The sequence below is a fragment of the Cardiocondyla obscurior genome, linkage group LG12, assembly GCF_019399895.1.
Source record: "Cardiocondyla obscurior isolate alpha-2009 linkage group LG12, Cobs3.1, whole genome shotgun sequence".
Lineage (NCBI taxonomy): Eukaryota > Metazoa > Arthropoda > Insecta > Hymenoptera > Formicidae > Cardiocondyla > Cardiocondyla obscurior.
Window position 1 is genome coordinate 46,859 of NC_091875.1, and position 20,329 is coordinate 67,187.

A 20,329-nucleotide genomic window follows, 5' to 3' on the forward strand; every position below is an offset into this window, starting at 1 on the left:
ATTTGGTCCAAACAATTAATCCTTTTTAAATACCGCTTTATATCTTTATTCGTTACCTGTAGACACCTATATCGTTTATTATTTAAATCTTAATTTTATTCTATCTTCAATGCCTCTTCTTTTAATTTAAGCGTTGGATTTTACTATTGCACTAAATATCTTTTTAATTAATTTTTTTCTCAAAATATAATATTTAATAAGCCAAACTGTGATAAATTCATTTTTTTTATGTCGCTGGAATATATGAAAAAATTGATATAATTCCGAAACGTTTGTTTACGCGATACGTTACGAAAGCTGAATAAAAAAACTTGATAATGAGCGACTGATTTAAAAATATTAAGATTCGATAAATCTAACGTAAAGCATATATTTCCACATCTGGAATAAACTATAGATATTATACTTATTATTCAAATATTGTGATTGTTTTATTTGGTCAATTTCTTTACATTAAAAAAAAAGAAGAGTCAAAGGAACCCGCATCCGTCTTTTACGACGAGACAATGTTGAAGAATTTTTGTTTCGTAGAGCAAAGCCGAGGTTTAAAAAAGAAAAAATCCACAAGGAATCGTGGAAAAGAAGCACAGCCGCAAAGAGCACCTTTCTCTCTTTCGTCTCTCACGCCGTCCTTTTTTCTTTTTAATAGTGCAAATTTCGTGCGCTGAATCGTGGACACGCATGCCTACGGATGACGTGTGTCTGTGACCTCGACACGTCTCCTCGACTCGCGTCTCGCCGAAAGGGAAACGGTCAGCGATCTCAACGGGCGAAGTAGCGACGGGACATCTGCCGGCATAGTTACGGTCCTGTGCTAACCGTAAGCCACCCGTCTGGTCGGAGCATGCACCCGCGTCCCTCCGACGGCGCGGCGCGGCGTGGCGCGGCGCGAGCGCGACGCGACGCGGCCCAACGAAGCGGCGCGAGCGAGACCGGGATACGTCGGTCTGCCTGATTCACTCGCTCGCTCTCGCCTTGCAGAAACCTGTTCGGCTCGGAACTTTTCTACTTTCTTGATGATTATTTTTATCTGCTGAGAATCGCACGCAGCAGGCAGGCAGGCAGGCAGGCAGGCAGGCGAACGAGCGGGCAGGCGAACGAGCGGGCAGGCGGGCAGGCAGGCAAGCAGGCAGGCGGGTAGACGGGATAGCCGGCCGGCAGGCAGGCCGGCCGGCCGGCCGGGTGCCTTACCACGCCGCATTTACGTTGCGCTGCGTCGTGCCGCGTCGGCTCTGCCGGAAGCGGGCCATCCTAAAAACTATCGACGGTTGGACGGACCGGCAGGCCGCACTCTCGCCACAAAAATTTAATTCTCCTCGAGTACCGTCGCGCACGCTAGTATCCTGGACGCCTTCCTTTCCCCATTTCCCGTTTTATTTCATCCTTTCTTGCCCTCTTCGTCCACTCCTCTTACTCTTTGTCTTTTTCCCACATTCCCTCTCTCACCGCCATCTTCCATCGCTATCTTTCTTTGTTTCTTCTTTTCTCTTTCTCCCTTTCAAGAATACCCGATTCCTCACGTTATCCTCATCGCACCAATCGACCGTCTGCGCCGTGCAGACAATGCACTTTTTTGCACAGTCTTCACGTGCCATTGTCGTGGGAGGTTAAAATTTGATCGGCGCGTTTAGCGAAATTTTTATTCGTATTTTCGGAAATTTCGTATCGCGCGATTCCACGTTTGTCTCTTTGTATTTACATATCTCACAATGTCCCAGACACGCTTGCGTTTGATATCGAAAAGCTGCGAGACAAAACAGACACACATCTGCTTCTGTTAACACCGCAAATTTTATACGCAGAGAAACAAATATTTTACTCATTTATAAGTATATCGATTTATATTAACGCGAAAAATTAGTTGCAAATGTTTCCAAAAAAAGAAAAAAAAAAAAAAGTGAAAGAAGAGATTGATCCCTCGGGCGCGTATAATAACGTATTATTAAACTAAACGTTGCGTTTCAAATGTTGTAAAAAATTATCCAGCATTACCATAGATTTCTTTAAATCTGCACTCTTGAAAACCAAAATTTCTAGTTTGCTTCAGATAAACAGGTTTCTTTTGTCTCCTGATATTTGCCGCGCTCGGACAAACAGTTTAGTCAAGATCGCTTCTTTTTTTCCTATATACTGGGTGAATTCGAAGGAGCGATTTTCGAAAATGACTGAGGAAACTTGTGAGCGAGTGCACGTTCATTGTTATACGTACATGTATATCGCAGAGTTACAAACTTTATTTAATAGTCGTTGAGTTGGAGGAAATTTTACCGGACGATGCACCCTTCCTTACTTTTCACCGTATTGAAGTAAGAAAGGTACTTACGGACTTTGGTACATACAATGGAAACAACTATCTAGGGTGTTGGTAAACTAATTTAACCTAGATTAATAGTTTGCAAGCTGTTTGAGGCAGAGATGACTTCCAACTATCTCCGTCCCTCAATCGAGTCTACGTAGCTGGGTAATCTAACGCGAATAAAATTACATTTGTTTCAATCTCAATTTATGTTACTTTTTGATTAAATTGACGAATTTAATAATTTACAGTCGATCATCGCGCATGATAATTCGTCTTACTCTCCCAGTTTCAAAGTTTCGTCATTCAAACGTTTTGAATGTAACTGTTGACCGCGGGAGTATCGTCTGTTTTACTACAAGTTACCGAGTACAATTTTGATCGTATACCTATTTTTTATATAGAAGTAGCTCATTTATTTAATTGTAAAAAGGAACCGTTGCATCGAATAACGATTATCCAACATTTTCCCAACGTACTTGAGAAAATGGCAGGATGCATTTGATTTCGCGATTACCCAGTATATTCTATATACGGGGTGTCTGATACTAAGTTTGACACCATCCCAAGTTTAACACCGTTTGGGGAACGAATAGGATCTGCCAAGTTTTTTTACTTTTCACATTTAAATTAAATAGAAAAGCCCATTACCATTTCTCTCATGATTTTACGCTACAGGTTTCTGAAAAGTAAATGAATAAATAAATATTAGCAAACAATTGATTAATTAATCAAATAATTAACATCATACTTGAAAGAGATCTGCGACGACTAACTTAACAGCGCGTTGAAAAAAAAAAAAACTAAATGTCAGCTATCCGTGCGTCTTTGGTAAATGTAATTATTCAAAGAGTATGCGTGGCAGGTAAAATTATTTTATTACATTAATTATATTTATCGTCGACGCGAGGACACATTTTCTTTTAGTTGCAACACCGACGGCGACGTTAATATTATTTCCGGCAAAACGTGGTCGAAAGTAACGTCGTATTTCTACGATGTTGACAAGAGGAGAGCGAGGCCCGACATGTGCAGAGAAACATTGGGGCGCAGGACCAGCGGACGATGATTTTTTCCGACGACAATACTTAATGACACCGCGCCGCACAGGTTCGGTTTGTTTCCCACGTTAATATCGGCGATCCGCACCACGAGTGCAGACAGTAAGGAAGATTTTTCTCAGGAGGGCTCCCTTCCCCCGCCCCCCCTTTGCGCAAGCCAGCATAAACAGCGTGGCATTAACCGTGGGGTCCTTCCTCTCTCCTCTCCGCGTCTCCTCGTACTCCGACGGACCCCCAGCGAGTCGTGCTCGCTGTCTTCTCGCTCTCCTTCGCAAACTCGTTTACCGCTAAGAGAAATTCTCCCTTTTTCGCAGATAAATAGGGGTGAACCTGTATTGCAGGACAATAATACCACCGCCCGGCGGAACAGAACAGCCGCGCGGAACCCGGACGAAGGACGGGCGACGGGGGAAGGGAGAAGAAGAGCCCCGATTCCCTTGGGGGGTCGTTGGACCAGGGCGCTATGTGGATTATCATAATAAAGGCCGCCTAAATGTTATCTCGTATTAAGTCATACTTTTGTTTTCCTCTTGTGCGCTCTGGGAACTGCTTTTACGCGCGCAGCAAGGGAAGTGCGCTTCTTTATTTCCGCGCGCGACACACCCCGGGTAAAACTCGAGACGCACCCGGACGCCATTCAAGGGTGGGATGAGTCGAATCGCATGACGAGACACGGCGCGTAAGGCCTCTGGGTGGAATCGTAATAGGTTAGCCCGTTTTAGGTTAGCTCGGCGTGCGGGAATCTCGAAGCGGGAATATCCACGCTTGATATACAAGACTTTACTATATTTTCTTCTATATATATATATATATATATATATATATATTTTTTTTTTTTTTTTTTTTTTTTTTCAATTATACGTATGTCGATTTATCGCACGACCCTTTCAAATTATTCTAATCTTTTTCTACAATACCTTAAAGTGATGTTCGAAACGCTCGAATTAATTATTCCGAGGATTTCCGAATGATATTCAAAGCGACTTGGATTTCTCAGACGATAATTTGAAGAAGAAAAATTCAAACGGTCGCCGCATTTCGATACGTACGTATACGTATCGAAAGGTAACGTAACGCATCCCAGCGATGACGTCACACTTGAACGAATCGTGGTACTCATGAAACACGCTCCGCGCGACTGGGCGTGTTTATTCCAAACATCATCTGTTCGACGTGATCGAGAGATCCGTACGAGGTAAGAAAATTTGGAACCTAGCTTCGCCGAGGTATAAATAAAAATCTGTGTGTAATAAGGAAACCTTTCTCCCCCGTAGGAATATAATACGAGTTTTATTTCGCGGATCAGCGTCTGACAAACGGAGAAACAGAAAAAGCGAGGCTGCATGGCGCACGCTGAAAAAAATGTTGAGAAAGTGGCTTTAACAGCGATATTTTAACCCGAATTTAATCCGAAAGCTCATTCGAACGAGAGAGAGAGAGAGGAGAGAAAGTGCGTATTTTCTTTTTGAGATGGCTTTCGTTCGCCAGGCGATGACGCCTATCGTCATCGTCTACTGGTTTTATTCCCTGTTGGGCGTTGTCGGTCAATACGAATGGCAGTCCCGCGACTCCTTCGACGAGATCAGGGTACGGATGGACAAAGTAACCAGCGACAATTGCGTGATACAGCACCTCGGTGATCTATATTTGCCAGAGGACGCAGTGTCGCATCTACCTGACATAAAGGACATCAACATCAATCCGGTGTTTCCCAATCGCACGGCTTTGCTGCATCTTCACAACATGGCACTCAGTAGGAGCTTCTTCTGGAGTTACATTCTGCAATCGCGTTTTATTCGACCCGCGATCAACGACACGTATGATCCGGGCATGATGTATTACTTTTTGTCTACGGTGGCAGATGTTTCCGCCAATCCATATATCAATGCCTCGGCCATCTATTTCTCGCCCAATATGTCTTACTCGCCATCGTACAGGGGCTTCTTCAATAAAACCTTTCCCAGATTTGGGCCACGAACCTTTAGGGCAGACGACTTCAACGATCCTATACACTTGGAAAGAATATCGACCAGAAATACATTTACTGTGCAGGATTTAGGAGCATTTCCCAACACCAGGCTCAGCGACGATTATACCACTGACTTTTATCGTATAAACGAATGGTATGTATGTAAAAGCGATCGATAGGAATTATGGAACTAAAAACTTGTATAAGTTTCTATAAATTTTTCATTTAAAATATATTTTGTTAATAACATAAAATCATACATTTTAATTTGTTCAACGTGTTTAACTGTGCGATTGTAGGTTTAAAAAATGGTTACCAGATAATGTAGAGAAAAGACACGACACTAAAACGACGTATCAAGTTGAAATTCGCTATGCCAACAATACAAATGAAACGTTTACTTTCCACGGCCCACCTGGTAATGAAGGAGCTACAAAAACTATTCTAAATTGTTAAAGATTGCATTTATTTATCATCACGATTTTATTACACAGGTGCCGATGAATACCCTGGACCTGTAAAATGGACTAGACCATATTTTGATTGTGGCCGATCAAATCGATGGCTCGTAGCTGCAGTTTCACCCGTAGCAGATATCTATCCACGACATACTGGTTTCAGGCATATCGAATATCCAACGTATACTGCTGTTTCGGTAATGGAAATGGACTTTGACAGAATAGATATAAATCAGTGTCCCAAAGGTAAAGGAAACAGTGGTCCCAATAGATTTGCCAATACCGCAAGATGTAAAACGGATACTACAGAGGTATTAAAAAATTTAATCAACTTATTGTTGAGCTATTAATAATTGCACGAGTTTATATTTAATTAACGATTAATCAATACGCACTTTTGTCTGATTTATGACTGGGTAGTGCGAACCGATACATGGCTGGGGTTTTAGAAGAGGTGGATATCAATGCAGATGTAGACCAGGTTATAGATTACCAACTGTCGTACGACGGCCTTATCTCGGTGAAATAGTGGAGAGAGCCACGCAAGAACAATATTACAATGGCTTCGATTGTACACGGATCGGTTGTATGTATCTTTTTATTTCCTTCCGATCGTGATATCGCTTAGTACAAAGTTTCTTTAATAAAGATTTCATTCCGTAGGGGTTCATAAAATGCCTGTGCAATGGGAGAAAGCAAAGCCGTATCTTAAAGAGAAATATCTCGAGCGATATCATAATTATAGAAATTTTTCTATTGGTCCAGCTGCCCTGGACGACACGAAACTAAACATTGACCAAGCTCTCAAATTTATTTTGGGTATAAATTCAAGAACTTGCAAAAAGTACGTTCCATTATTTTTTTATTGCATATATTTCTTGTTGTCAAGGTATTTGAATTTAAATAACTTTTAAATTGAATTTTCAGTTATGCCCCGCAAGATTTAATGTTACACGGAGATATTAGCTTTGGGGCGGAAGAATTCTTTGAAAACGAAGCAAAAATGGCAACTAGATTGGCAAACTTTATCAGTGCATTTTTACAAGTATCGGATCCATTGGAAGTATATTCGGGCAAAAGAGTAGCCGACCGGCCACTCACGGAAGATCAAATGATAGGGGAAACATTAGCTCTGGTGCTCGGCGATACAAAAATATGGTCAGCTGGTACTTTCTGGGATCGTAATAAATTTACCAATAGAACGTTCTTCGCCCCATACGCTTATAAAACGCAACTAAATACGCGCAAATTTAAACTCGAAGACTTGGCTAGACTCAACGACACAGGTAAAATCAAATTAAGATTTTTTAAAATTAAATTTTATATAATTCTGTTTGCGCTAATATGCGCTTATGATTATTACAGCTGAAGTGTATACGAAGAAAAGTTATTTTCAATCGTTAAAACAACGTTGGGCAACGAATTTCGATCAATTGGAGAAATTTTATATGAAAATAAAGATTCGGTTTAATGAAACTGGAGAGTATTTAAAAAAGTTCGAGCATTATCCAAACTATTACAGGTACGAAAAAACATGCGTCGTTGTTAGTGCAAAGACTGCATAATAAATTTAATTTTATCGATATACTCCGAAACGGTGATAAAAATATAGCGGAGCATTAAAGTATAAAAGGATTACGTTCCCGAAAGCTTGGGGGGGAATCCGATCTCTAAAGTACGATTTATTCTAATGTATGGGAACGCGGCGAATGGGCCGTCTGTGTAGGGCAGCAAACCTGGACCATGGGCACTGGACAACTCCGTACTTCGATTGTAACGGCAAGGTGAAGAAGTGGGTAATTACCTATGCATCCCCATTTTTCGGCTGGGACAGCTTGAAAGAGAAACTGGAATTCAAGTGAGTGTTCTCATCAGAGTGTAATCATACACGATAGGACGAAGTAGCGTACTTTTATACACATGTACGTACGTATGTACATATTCACGTGCGAACGTGCAGGTGTGTGTACATTTGCACGCACGTATGTGCGTAGGTCAAAGAAATTCAGTATGAGAGACACTGTAGAGACATAAAACCAGTTTTGTAATAAAAAGGGAAGAGACGAGGAAGATCATATTTAAGAGTAAGACACTTACAGGGGTGTCGTAGCTGTTACCATGGATATGCTTCAACTCGATATAAACCAATGCGATGATAAATTTTACCAACCAAACGCATTCAAGGATACACACAAGTGCGATAAAAAGACGTCATATGTAAGTCGACATTATTCTATTGTGTTGAGTAACAATGGCAGAAATGTGCATTACGTTCACTCTAAATATTGGAAGAGAAATTTTTCTTCTATAATTTTAAAACATATTATTTTAATTAGTAGAATTTTACTTGCGTTAATAATTTTACTATCGACAAGTTTTTAATATTTGATTTTCATAGTGCGTACCTATTCTTGGAAGAGGATTTGAAACAGGTGGATACAAATGTGAATGCAAGCAAGGTTTTGAGTATCCATTTGAGGATTTAATTACATATTACGATGGACAATTAATGGAAGCTGAATTTAATAATATCGTTAATGACAAAGAAACGAGGTATTTTCATATTTTATCGTGATTATCATTCTTATTTCTTATTAGTATTGTATATTGATATATTTATAATGCTATTATTTCAGATACGATATGTTCAAATGTCGATTGGCTGGTGCTTCGTCAATTCAAGTTAGTTGGATATTACTATTATCAGGCCTAATGATAATTTTTCGACCTCAAAGAAGATGAATATAAAATACTCGTAGCATTTTGTAAGACAGAGTATCTATTGCTGCATATTTCCGTATCAGCAATTACCTTTTTCAAGCCGTCCATTATAAAGTAAGTTAACGTTACTAAAGAGATAAATATACATATATAAAGACGTATATAAATCAATTATGAAAGAAATTATTAAACAAGTTTTATTATCAAAATTAAAAAAAAATTAATGCATTTGCATAAAATTTTTGGAAATTTTATAATAACGCAATGTTAAAGATAAAAGTGATATACTTACTTTTTTTTTAATCTATTTAATCACGATTACATTAAAGATCTGATAGTTATACATATATTTGTACGTATATAACTGAACTGCTATCCGTCCTAAAATATTAATAATAATTGTTTTTAATTGTCGACGTTTTAACAATTTAGAATATATGTAATATAAGTTGATATTTTATAACATCTATTAATGATAAAAAAATATATTTACACAAGCTTAGACTTATTATAAGCTCGACAAAAATATGGAAATGCAAATAGCCAAATTATCATAAACAGTGCAAATTATTTGTTAAAAATGTTTTTAATTTAAATTAATACTTTTTTATATGTATATATACATAATTATGAAACATACGTCATTTTTTTATATTAATATTCCAAAGACAGTGTTCAGCTGGGCAAAGTATATAGTCCATAAGATTTTACTAATACACATCGTTTTAATATAATTGCAGATAATTGTAGAAATTTTTCTGCAATAATCTTAGCCATTTATCCGTTTTAGTACCTTGCATATTTAGATCACTTACAAATATAATCTCGAAAAGAGATGTAAAATTGTTAGCCGAGGCTGCATTTACAAAATATTTTGCGAATTATACATTAAGAGTATTTTTAATATCTAATGTCAATTCAAACTCGATAATAATTTTTTGTACTTTATATTATTTGGTCTCACTTACATGAAATACAAATGTTTTATATAAATCTATATCATCTTACTTTGTTAGACTTCTTTTTATATTTTCTCTTCTTTCTTCAAGCCTTCTTCTTCGTTTAATTAAGATCAATTTCCCACATTATTTTAATTAGAAAAATTAATGAAAAGAAACGTTGATAGTACATTTAAATTTATTATTTATTAAAAGACAATTTTTAATTGCATTATACGTTTAACAAACATTGATTTTATATAACATGATCTTTATGTACATACATTAATATAAAATTTTATTGCTTTGGCAAAATAAATATCAATAATATATCTTTTAGCTAACTATTCCTTCTTACTAAAATAGTGATGGTTGATAAATCTACAGCCTTGCGTAATTTGTGCTCCTTCATTGACAAAGTGGCAGGCAAATAGAAGCATGTTGCGTGGCTGCACCTTGATTGCAAATCTCATGAACATTGCTGAATATAAGCACAAGGCTGAAAAAGATAGTCTTGAAAATTGACAATAAACAATAAGGTGAATACAGTTACAAAATTGTCACAACTTTCAAATAAGTAAATCTTAATAAATTCCACGTCAAACAGGTGAAGATTCCCTGGGAGTTCCATAGTTGATTATCAAAATAAGATAAAAAGAGCAATATCATATAATAAAAGTACTGATTGTGTTCCAAGTGTTTTCAATTCAATTTTATTAAATTATTATAAATTTTATAGCAAACAATACAAAACAGATATAAACGGTGCAAGTTAATGGTATAATACACACGTAATGTATATCAGAAAACAACATACGTATCTGTGTATGCTTTTCAAAGTTTGAGAAATATAAATAAATGAAAGTCACAAGTGCAAGTTAGATGTATAAAGAAGGAGATGCAAATGGAAATCTGCAAATACTCGTGAATTTCATCAACAAGATGTAATATGTATAATAATGACGAGTATATATTGAAACTAACCAAAAGTCATTTTACCACTGATGAATTTGGGATCTCTCCGGATATCAGAGATGGCAGCGATCGGTATCGCCCAGTTAGCAACGGGTCCCCAAAAGTGTGTGCTGAGAAAGGAAAAGCATATATGATAACTGATGCAGGAGCACAATGTGAGTAAGCAGCAATAAGAAAAAAAAAAAAAAAAAAAAAATTTAATTTAACCACTTGCCTCATAAAATAGTCGCGGGTTTCTTTGCTTCTGAGAACTTTCATGACGCGATTCATCTTGAATATCTGTATGTTCACAGTGAAGGAAAAAAATTCAACGGGTTTGGACCTTGCTTAAGATAGAATCTATGGGGATGAAGTGCACAAAAGTACGTGAAGCGAGTGAGAGTGAGAGTGAGAGTGAGAGAAAGAGAGGAGAGGAAAGGGGGAAACGACTAAGGACAGAGACGGCAATGCTGACTGCGCCAATTGCTACCCGTGATTGAACGAAGCCTAAATAATTAACATAAAATTATATAATCGTACAATACATGCAATAGGAATATATATATATATATATATATATATATATATATATATATATATATATACGTAAGTGGACATGAACCGCATAACGTGATGCACTGGCACTAGCTCGTGCACAGCAATAATCGACCGAACGAGGTCGAAATTCAAAACGTTATCTCTCATGATATACATGTATAATTTATATAAAAAGGCCGTATCGTGATGTGGGTGATAATGCAAGTGTCGTTATCAACGAATCACATTGATGCGCAAGCTCGTGAAAACCACGTCGCAAATAGTAACCAAGTTCATATCGTCGTGGGGGAAAATGTGTGATGGAAGGTGGCAGGAGTGAAGATTTGGCTACGGACAAGTGAACTACGGCTACAGATCATACGTCAAATATGGCGGAGCTGATTGCGATTCCTTTGAAGAAGCCCTCCGACGTTGACGTGGTGAAACCGCTTACTAATGTCATCCGGTCAACGTACAGCGGCACGGGAAAAGATTACACGGACGCGATTGCCGAGCTCAGCAAGCTGCGAAACAATGCTCTGTGGCGGGCCTTCGAAAAGTACGAAAGTTCCTTGCAGGTTATCTACAGGTATGAATCACCTCGTTCAATTCCGATTACACGATCCTCTTGATTAGGTGCTGTTGATCAAACGTCACGATTTCTCGAACGGCGTATTTTGTATGCCTTTTTGTATCCTCCGTAACAAATATTATCGCATGTCATCGAGTTCGAAACTGGTGGTGAATGACGTTTCTACGTTAAGTAGATAATGACAAAATATCGCAAGTTTTTCCTTCTGTCATCCCCCCTTTTTTTTTTTAATTTTTTTTAATTTTTTTTTTTATTAACATTATTGATTTGCAATCCAAATTTAAGTATCTTTTCAAATCGTAGCTTATGTAAGCTTTTATCGTACAGCATCTTGAAACAGTACTTGAAGTGGAATGTTGTATTATCAATGAGCATTTTGTTTGTAGCTATTATGATCAATTATGTGCCCTGGAAGGAAAAATCCCTTCTCATGAATTGCAAATACCATTCAAGTGGAAAGATGCCTTTGACCGTACCATTTTTGGAGGGAAACTTAGCTTAAGTACGTACAGAAAAATATAATCTATTTTTAGTTGCAATTTTTATATCAATATTTGAATGATACTGTACAAGAGTTATTTGAAGTAATTGGTAAACAGATGTTGAAATATTATACGTCATCTCTAGATTGAGAATGTGTATTAAAGTTCTATAGATAAGATAAAGTGATATAGATTTTAATTAAATTTATATGACTCAACACCAATATGATACAACTTATTGTATTGTTTTATGTAGCAATCAGTACACTGGCATATGAGAAAGTATGTGTACTTTTCAATATTGCCGCTTTACAAAGTTCAGTTGCAGCTACACAATCTTTAGATAGTGATGAAGGATTAAAATTGTCAGCCAAGTTATTTCAGGTTTGTTATTTCATATTTGCATGTCATTAATATCACGTGTTTAATTGGTTTAATCTTCTTATAGCAATCAGCTGGGATATTTAATTATCTAAAGGGAAACGTTATGATGGCGATTCAACAAGAACCAACACCTGATATTAGTCCAGAAACACTCGGGGCATTAAGTGCATTAATGCTTGCACAAGCGCAAGAAATATTCGTTCATAAAGCAATTCATGATTCTATGAAAGATGGCATTGTTGCTAGACTAGCGGCACAAGCTGAAGAATTGTATGCAGATGCTTTGAAATTATTTCAGAAAGAAATTTTTCGTGCATTCTGGGACAAGGAATGGGTGCCCCTGGTTAGTACATAAATACAAAATTATATAAAATTATACGTTACTTTAAATTAATGTCATTGCAGATTGCGGGTAAACAAGCCGGTTATCGCGCTATGGCTGAATTTTATCAGTCACTTGTATGTAAAAATAATAAATTAATTGGTGAAGAAATTGCAAGACTAGAGGTAATTACAGTAGAAAATTACCTAAATATTTACTTCAAATTTTCATTTTTTGTGTCTATATAATAAAGTTGTTAACGTTTTCAGCATGCCGTAGAACTGTTCAAAGCTGCACAGCAAAGATCGAATAAACCAAATTTATTCCAAGATTACGCCAACAGGGCTCAGAGAAATTTAACGGAAGTGAAAAAAGATAACGATTTTATTTATCACGAAAGGATTCCAGATATCAAAAATTTGGAAGCCATAGGAAAAGCTAGTGTTGCTAAACTACTTCCGTTACCCGAAGTATTTAGTGCCGATTTCAAAGGTTTGCACGCAATCGTTGATTTTGAATAAGAAATTTTTTTTTTTCTATGACGTTAATTATATGGACGTGCTTTACAGATTTGTTTGCGGAGTTGTTGCCTCTTAATGTGCGCCATGCATTGTCGGCCTATGAAAATCGTCGTAATGAACTTGTTAATTACGAAATTTCGAATCTTCGTGAAATGACTCAGCTTTTAAACAGGTATGTAAGTTTTGAAATGCAATGTATTTTTTTATTGTCAGACTAGAAGAAATCGTGCACGTGCTACGTTTTTAAAAAAATCCCAATTTCTGCGTGTCATTACATTCCGATATGGTCGGACGAGTTTTTCTCTTAAAATAGAAAAACAAAGCGTTTTTTTGCTATTCCGAGCTTCTTTCGAGCTTCTACTCTTGCCATCAATTTTTTTCAGATAGAATACGAAATTCTAATACTTATTAAATAATTTGATCTTATTGTAGCGTTTTGGCAAGTTTGAATTTGCCAGCAGCTATAGAAGATACGAGTGGAACAGAAATACCTCAATCGTTGTTGGATAAAGCAAGTTATGTACGAGAAGCAGGTGGAATAAAAGCTCTTGAATCATCTATGATAGATTTACCTGATTTATTACAACGTAATAAAGAGCTTTTGGATGAGGTACGAATATTATGTTCTTATTAAAGCTTCTGAAAAATGTTACTTATCTCTTTTATTTGTACTTATAGTGTGAGAGAATGCTACAAGAAGAGCGCGAATCTGACAATCAATTAAGAGAACAATTCAAAGAACGTTGGAAGAGAACACCTAGTGCTAGATTAACAGAACAATTTACTAATAATTTACAAAAATACCGTGAGATTATAAATAACGCAGTCTCTGCTGATAAGGTAAATAAAAACTATCAAAGACAGAAAAGTGAAATAAATCTTACAAATATTTTATTGTGTTGGCTATATATAGGTAGTTCGCGAAAAATATGAAAGCCACAAAGAAGGATTTGAAATCTTGAGCTTAGAAGAGGATGAGCTTGCCAGAGCTATTCCGCAAGGTTCTGCTCTTCAAGAAAGTAGTGCTGTTATTAAGCTTAGGAAATTAATGGAAGATGTAGGTACAAAATATAATTGATTGTGTTTTAAATTAACATAATTTAACGATTGCAATCTTTTTATTAGGTGACTACATTAAAAACTGTACGAGACACTATCGAAAATGAATTTAAATTTGCTGCTAATGACATGAAAACTACATTTCTTTCGGCATTAGCAAAAGACGGCGTGATTGACGAACCAAATATATCTGTCGAGAGTTTGGGAAAGTGTTATGGGCCTTTACAGAAGCAAGTACGAGAAAGTATAGCACAGCAAGAAAAATTAGTTGCGGAAATTCAGGTATATTTAACATTTTTTTGTAATAAATAACCGTTTAATACCAAAAATGAACAAGTGGTATAATAAGTTATGATTTGCTTTAGAGTTGTCATTCAGAATTTACAAACGAACAAGCTGGTAGCGGTAGTACGCGAGAAACGATGCTGTGTAAACTGGCTTCCGCTTATGATGCGTTTAAGGAGCTGAAGAATAATTTAGTAGAAGGAGTTAAATTTTATAACGATTTAACGCAGCTACTTGTGGTTTTCCAAAACAAAATATCCGACTTCTGTTTCGCTCGAAAAACGGAGAAAGAAGAACTTTTGAAAGATTTAACCACAAACTTGAGCCAGACTGGCCCCGTTGCAACACCGAGCATTCCATCACATCATAGTGGTCCGCCTGGTATAAATCCAACACCGGAATCCGCTACAGCGTCACCACAACTGCCTTATCCGATGCAACATCAAGGTGGTATGCCTATACCTTATGGTGCTACGCCGGCAACGCCATATCCAGCATATGTTCCGCCACCGATGCCAACTACATACAATCCATACGCCACGATGCCATATCCTAATCAAGGTATATACAAGAACTTTTCAGTTTTTAGTTTATAAAGTGATTGAAACCCAAGAAACGCGTTTATGAAATTTTATTGATTTTTAACAGGATATAATCCATACCAGGGTGTGCCCCAAGCTCCGTTCGGAAATTACGCTACGTTACCACGTTACGGTGGCGCTCAACCACCGCATGGACAAAATCCATGGTGAACCAGGCAAGCAGTATTAGTGTATACTGCGATTTAAAGTATATTCGTATATTAAGCATAATATATATATATATATAAATTCTAAAAAAATCAGTTATTAATCAACATTGTGCGACAAAGTTGCGTATAATGCAAAAGAAATTGTGTTTACTAATTGTTACACGTTTTTCCGTGTCGAGTCTTGATCTACAGATCAATCGTTGACATTTGTTAAGCTTTAAACGCCGCTTCATCAATTTTGTGCAGAGGGCTTATTACTGATTTATAAATATATTTTGTAAAATAAGTCGAATGTATAGAAATTATTTTTACCTAGATCTAAAAAAAAAAAAAAAAGTAATGCGTCAACTAACGATAAAACAATTTCAAGTACGCGTTACATTTGTATAAATATAGAATATATATATATACACGTTCTAGTGAATTATATTAACGATATAATTATATATATGTGTATTATAGTATAATTTTGTAAAAATAGCTATTTCACTGATCGTACAAAAAGTATTAAATGCAATCTTGCTACATTAATCTGCAAACAAAAAAATTGTATTAATGATAAATGCAGTCATAAGAATTGCATACAAGTAATTCATTTATTACAATTTTACACATTATATATACGTATGTATATATACATATACATACACATATATATATATATATATATATATATATATATATATATATATATATATATACATACATATATTTTAAGTTTTACATATAAAATATTTAACTTTTCTAATCGTTGATTCAACTTTTTCATTTATTTTCCAGATTTAATTTCGTGCGACTGAACTAATCATGTGAAACGGAACAATTATATTTCTTTAAAAAGAATTGCTTAAGAAATCTCCGAATTTTGATAAAGAAATTAAATGTGCAACTATATAATATACATACGCATCAACGAAGATAAAAGAGATTCTCATAAAGCATCTAAATTTAGATAAAAATCTTATTGTATATCTCAAAATGATAGAATATGTGCACTATTCATAAATGTGTGACTGAAAAACAGATATATTTCTCCTGCACTATTACAGCATTATTGATTAGTAAACTAATATGCCAAATTTATAATATTACGAGTGTTGAAAAGCATTGGCGGAAATATCGATCATTTAAAATATGTTTATGTGATACACAATATTTAGATTAGATAATTCAGCATTATCAGATATATAATCATTAATTAATTGTAGTATTTACTTAAAACTGTAGTTTTGAATTGATAATTAAAGTGTTTACTTAAAAATATAGTTTTAAGTAAATACCGCATTGAGTTTATCATTGAATATTTATTAATTTAAATTGACAGTCATAAATTTTATTTTAACAGTATTTCGTTGGTGCCAATAAGTGAAAAAACGTGGAACAATGCAGATTTAATCTTTCGAGCGCTGACTGCTAGAACTGCTTGATCGTGAACGGCGTTTAAATTTTGCTTGGCTCGTATCCGGTACGTTATCATTTTTCTTATACTTGGTCTTGTCGTGACGAGAATTGATATCGTTGTCTTGTTGAGAACTGGAATTATTTCGACGTCGATCATTACGCCTGTCATAGTGCCTATAATTATCTCTTCCGGATCTGTTTGTCCTGTAAGAGTCTCTTCTGCGAGGAGAATAATTTCTTCGATTTCTTCTGTCACGGCTTCCTCTACGCTCGTAGTCTCTCTCTCTGGATCGTCGACGATCTCTTGATCGAGAACGTACACGTCTTCTGTTTCTGTCCTTAGAATCACGTCGAGAATTGCGATCGTAGGACCGATTAGCATCATGTTTGAATGATTTCTCATTTTTGTTATGCTTATTTTCTTCCTTATTCTGCATAATGTCATTTCCCTCAACGTTATCATCTTGTATTTTAGCCACTGTCTCATCCATCTGATCATTTTCTTTATTTTCCATCGATTCTGTCATGCCTATATTACCTAAATCTGACAGTTGATCATTGTCATCGGGATTCTCTACGAATCTCCTAACTCTATCAGTTTCTCGTTGTTTAAACTCCTCTTCCTTCTTAAGACGTTCTTTTTCTATTTTCTGCAATATAAAACATGCGTCAATAAGGAATAACAAACGTATTTTATAATTTTTAATATATTAAAATTATACCTGAAATTCGTGCAGCTTAATAGTACGATTTTGAGCTTGCTTCCAATGAGGTGGCGTAGTACTTCTAGAACGACTTCGAGAAGGAGTATGATATCGCTAAAATATTAATTATAATATGCATTATAATTGAAACTTAGCAAATTAATGAATTGAATGATCGTGGTTGCATAACAGATATTGGCGTAATAATTGAGCGATCACTTACGAATATTCCTCTACCCTTGAAAACACGGCCAGTCTTTCTATGAGATCGCACACGATCTCTTCCATAATGCTGTCTAAATTCCTTTTGATTTGCATTATTGGTGGATCCTGCCCTATACAAAAATTTATTTGCTGGTACTTCCGGAATTTCATCAGGATCAATTTTGGTAACGGACACTAGCGGATGAGGTTCCCCGTCATCTTCCTCATTAGAATCTTGAATTTCACCGTCTTCCGACTTTGGTCTTTTTTTACTGAAACGAGACAGGGTAGTTATCGAACATCTGAGTAATTTATTTCTTTTACGTTCATAGCATACCTTTTCTTGCTCTTTTTTTTCTTCTTCGTTTTATCGGGATAAGAATCTGACTCGGACTCTGCCGAACTACTTTGCTTAGCTTCTCGTTTTTTTGCTGCAAACATACATTATATTTATCAGGTGTCAAAATTACGATTTTTTCATTTTTCGTATTCGTATTTATAGAATAGAGAGCAATTGTACCTTTACTTTTAATTTTCAAGACTAGTTCGCCACAGTTCACAACCTTAGCATCTTGCAACGGACGTGACATTCGATCTACTGGAAGTCCTTCAATATGCGAAACGATCTCTTGCCCAGACACTACTTCTCCAAAAACCACATGGACACTGAAAATGAAATATTACTTACAAAGAAAGTTCTTTAAAACTTTTCAAAATTAATTTATCGAATGTGATTTATACTTACTTGTCGAGGTGAGGCGCTGGTTGTGTTGTACTACAACAACAAAATATGATTAAGGGGATGAGAGATGAACAGAAAGAGCCAGAGCTTTCATTGGTCATTTGTGTTGTAGTAGTGGTGTGCAGACCCCCTCACGACTACGCAAAAACATCGCTAAGTTATTCATTCCTCCAGAATGATTCTTACTCCTACGTTCTTTTTTTTTTTTTTTTTTTTTTTTAAATTATCTGCCGTGAGTTCGTTGCATGAGATTCAGGAAATAACACTGTACATTCGTGAAAACCCTTGCCAGCCTTTACCACGTAATTAAATCTGTTGATCATTTATTTGGAACATACAATACAAATGGCTACGAAGATCAGCTTCATATCGCTCAATTTCCCAAATTTACAACATTCATTTAAGGGTGGGAGAATTTTTTGATGAATGTGGCTAAATATTAATATTTTATTAATTTTATATGGATTTATAGAAAATACTTAATTACTAGAATAAAAGCATATTCAGAAAAAATCTTTAATAAGAAAAATAGAATAATAACTGGAATAAAAATTGTGTTGTGATATCCTGCTCCCTAGGGTACTTGTAAGGTTTTGCTTACGTATGTAAGCACAGAATACAATTATGTATAATTACAGTTTTTATAATATATGTATTAAATCTTTAGATTTTAATATTTAAATGTGCATGCAGCTAGTAACGAATGGAAATAACTTTAAATAATATACTTACATGAAAAACTGTGAGCCATTGGTATCTTTACCACGATTTGCCATTGACAACAAAAATGGTTTATTATGAGTTACAATGAAGTTTTCATCTGAAAAACAGAAAATTGATGCTTCTTAAGAAAAAGGAATCTAATTTTTATCCATACCTTGCTTTTCTGTTAATTCAGTATTAAATTAAACTTATAAAATATCAGAATTATGAAATTCTGCATCAACACTTACCTGCAAATGTACCACCGTAAATTGATTCGCCACCTGTTCCATTACCTATCGAAAAATCTCCACCTTGAATCATAAAATCCTTTACAACTCTATGAAAAACAATGCCCTTATAGTGCAATGGCTTGCTCGTTGTTTTCCCAAGTCCTTTTTCTCCAGTACACAAAGCACGAAAGTTTTCGCATGTCATAGGGCAGGTGTCTGAGAACAGCTCAAAGACTATTCTGCCCATGGGTAATCCACCAACTTCCACATCGAAGAATACCCTTGCATTGACCATGGTGAAGGACTTTAGATTATCTGAAAATTATTAATTACCTTGAATATTGAATTTTGTTACAAAATTATATGAATATGCATAGACGTTTAGAAAGATAACAAATTATAATTGTATATAATAATACAATTTAGGTAACAAGATAAAAAAAAATAAAACAACCGTAAGATAAAATAAAATAAAAAGGCATAAAAGAAAATTGAGTAAAAATGAGTAAAATTCAAGTAGAATAAAAACCATTAAAGTATAGAAAAATACACGCGTCAGCACACTTGAGGAATTTCATGCACAACGCGTTATCAATGCATAATCGATGTGCGGAGTGTCTTATCCATCTGGTATGACTGAGCGATTTCGAAGTTTTGGTACGTCAGAAATGGCGTTCTGTGCGTTCTTGCACGTGCTATTTCATCATGCAAAAGGGAAAAATTCTGACAAAGACACTGGCGTGATGAAGCTTGAGGAAGACGAGAACAATTATCGATCACACACGCACCGTAGAAATTCTGGAAAAAAGTTGGACGGAAAGGTTAAAAGGCTCACAAGGGAGTTGCGGGTACATGAATTTACTCACTATTTACGATCCGTTTGAACCGGCGTCGAGCCACGAAATTGAATCGATCGAAGTTGCGAGGTACGCTATCCCGGCACAGATTCCTGGATGTTTCCCGGACTCTGCGAAGAATCGTGAAGAATATTGGAAATTAAAAAGCGGCTACCA

The 20,329-nt window shown here is 35.9% G+C and overlaps 4 protein-coding genes across 6 annotated transcripts; 2 read left to right on the plus strand and 2 right to left on the minus strand.

Annotated features, from left to right (window-relative positions):
- Nucleotides 1-4,412: 4,412 nt before the first annotated feature.
- Nucleotides 4,413-9,502, plus strand: LOC139106983 (uncharacterized). The gene is made up of 12 exons (XM_070664142.1): nucleotides 4,413-4,552; nucleotides 4,632-5,480; nucleotides 5,626-5,744; nucleotides 5,821-6,095; nucleotides 6,205-6,370; nucleotides 6,448-6,628; nucleotides 6,712-7,070; nucleotides 7,150-7,306; nucleotides 7,511-7,642; nucleotides 7,884-8,001; nucleotides 8,183-8,337; nucleotides 8,421-9,502. Exons 2-12 carry the CDS (start codon nucleotides 4,828-4,830, stop codon nucleotides 8,524-8,526), a joined length of 2,421 nt encoding a protein of 806 aa, XP_070520243.1. The 5' UTR covers nucleotides 4,413-4,552; nucleotides 4,632-4,827; the 3' UTR covers nucleotides 8,527-9,502.
- Nucleotides 9,503-9,624: 122 nt separating this feature from the next.
- Mpc1 (mitochondrial pyruvate carrier) lies at nucleotides 9,625-10,927 on the minus strand. Its single transcript, XM_070664186.1, has 3 exons — nucleotides 10,633-10,927; nucleotides 10,428-10,528; nucleotides 9,625-9,942 (listed from the first exon to the last, which is right to left on the minus strand). The coding sequence occupies exons 1-3, from the start codon at nucleotides 10,686-10,688 to the stop codon at nucleotides 9,788-9,790; spliced, it is 312 nt and encodes a 103-aa protein (XP_070520287.1). The 5' UTR covers nucleotides 10,689-10,927; the 3' UTR covers nucleotides 9,625-9,787.
- A 6-nt stretch (nucleotides 10,928-10,933) lies between these two features.
- Nucleotides 10,934-15,616, plus strand: Alix (programmed cell death 6-interacting protein-like protein AliX). Its single transcript, XM_070664141.1, has 13 exons — nucleotides 10,934-11,523; nucleotides 11,913-12,028; nucleotides 12,265-12,392; nucleotides 12,457-12,735; nucleotides 12,798-12,899; nucleotides 12,984-13,206; nucleotides 13,284-13,407; nucleotides 13,668-13,845; nucleotides 13,914-14,075; nucleotides 14,149-14,292; nucleotides 14,361-14,576; nucleotides 14,660-15,140; nucleotides 15,228-15,616. The coding sequence occupies exons 1-13, from the start codon at nucleotides 11,324-11,326 to the stop codon at nucleotides 15,329-15,331; spliced, it is 2,457 nt and encodes an 818-aa protein (XP_070520242.1). The 5' UTR covers nucleotides 10,934-11,323; the 3' UTR covers nucleotides 15,332-15,616.
- A 291-nt stretch (nucleotides 15,617-15,907) lies between these two features.
- Nucleotides 15,908-20,324, minus strand: Moca-cyp (nuclear cyclophilin protein Moca-cyp). Of its 3 annotated transcripts, XM_070664146.1 has the most exons (10): nucleotides 20,183-20,324; nucleotides 19,846-20,114; nucleotides 19,335-19,631; nucleotides 19,114-19,201; nucleotides 18,385-18,414; nucleotides 18,160-18,305; nucleotides 17,977-18,070; nucleotides 17,659-17,911; nucleotides 17,454-17,549; nucleotides 15,908-17,381 (listed from the first exon to the last, which is right to left on the minus strand). In XM_070664146.1, exons 2-10 carry the CDS (start codon nucleotides 19,892-19,894, stop codon nucleotides 16,722-16,724), a joined length of 1,713 nt encoding a protein of 570 aa, XP_070520247.1. In that variant the 5' UTR covers nucleotides 19,895-20,114; nucleotides 20,183-20,324; the 3' UTR covers nucleotides 15,908-16,721. The 3 variants fall into 3 exon arrangements, with proteins under 3 accessions (XP_070520247.1, XP_070520248.1, XP_070520249.1); XM_070664147.1 differs by lacking the exon at nucleotides 19,846-20,114 and having other exon boundaries at nucleotides 20,183-20,323; XM_070664148.1 differs by lacking the exons at nucleotides 19,335-19,631; nucleotides 19,846-20,114; nucleotides 20,183-20,324 and having other exon boundaries at nucleotides 18,385-18,518.
- Between the last annotated feature and the right edge of the window lie 5 nt (nucleotides 20,325-20,329).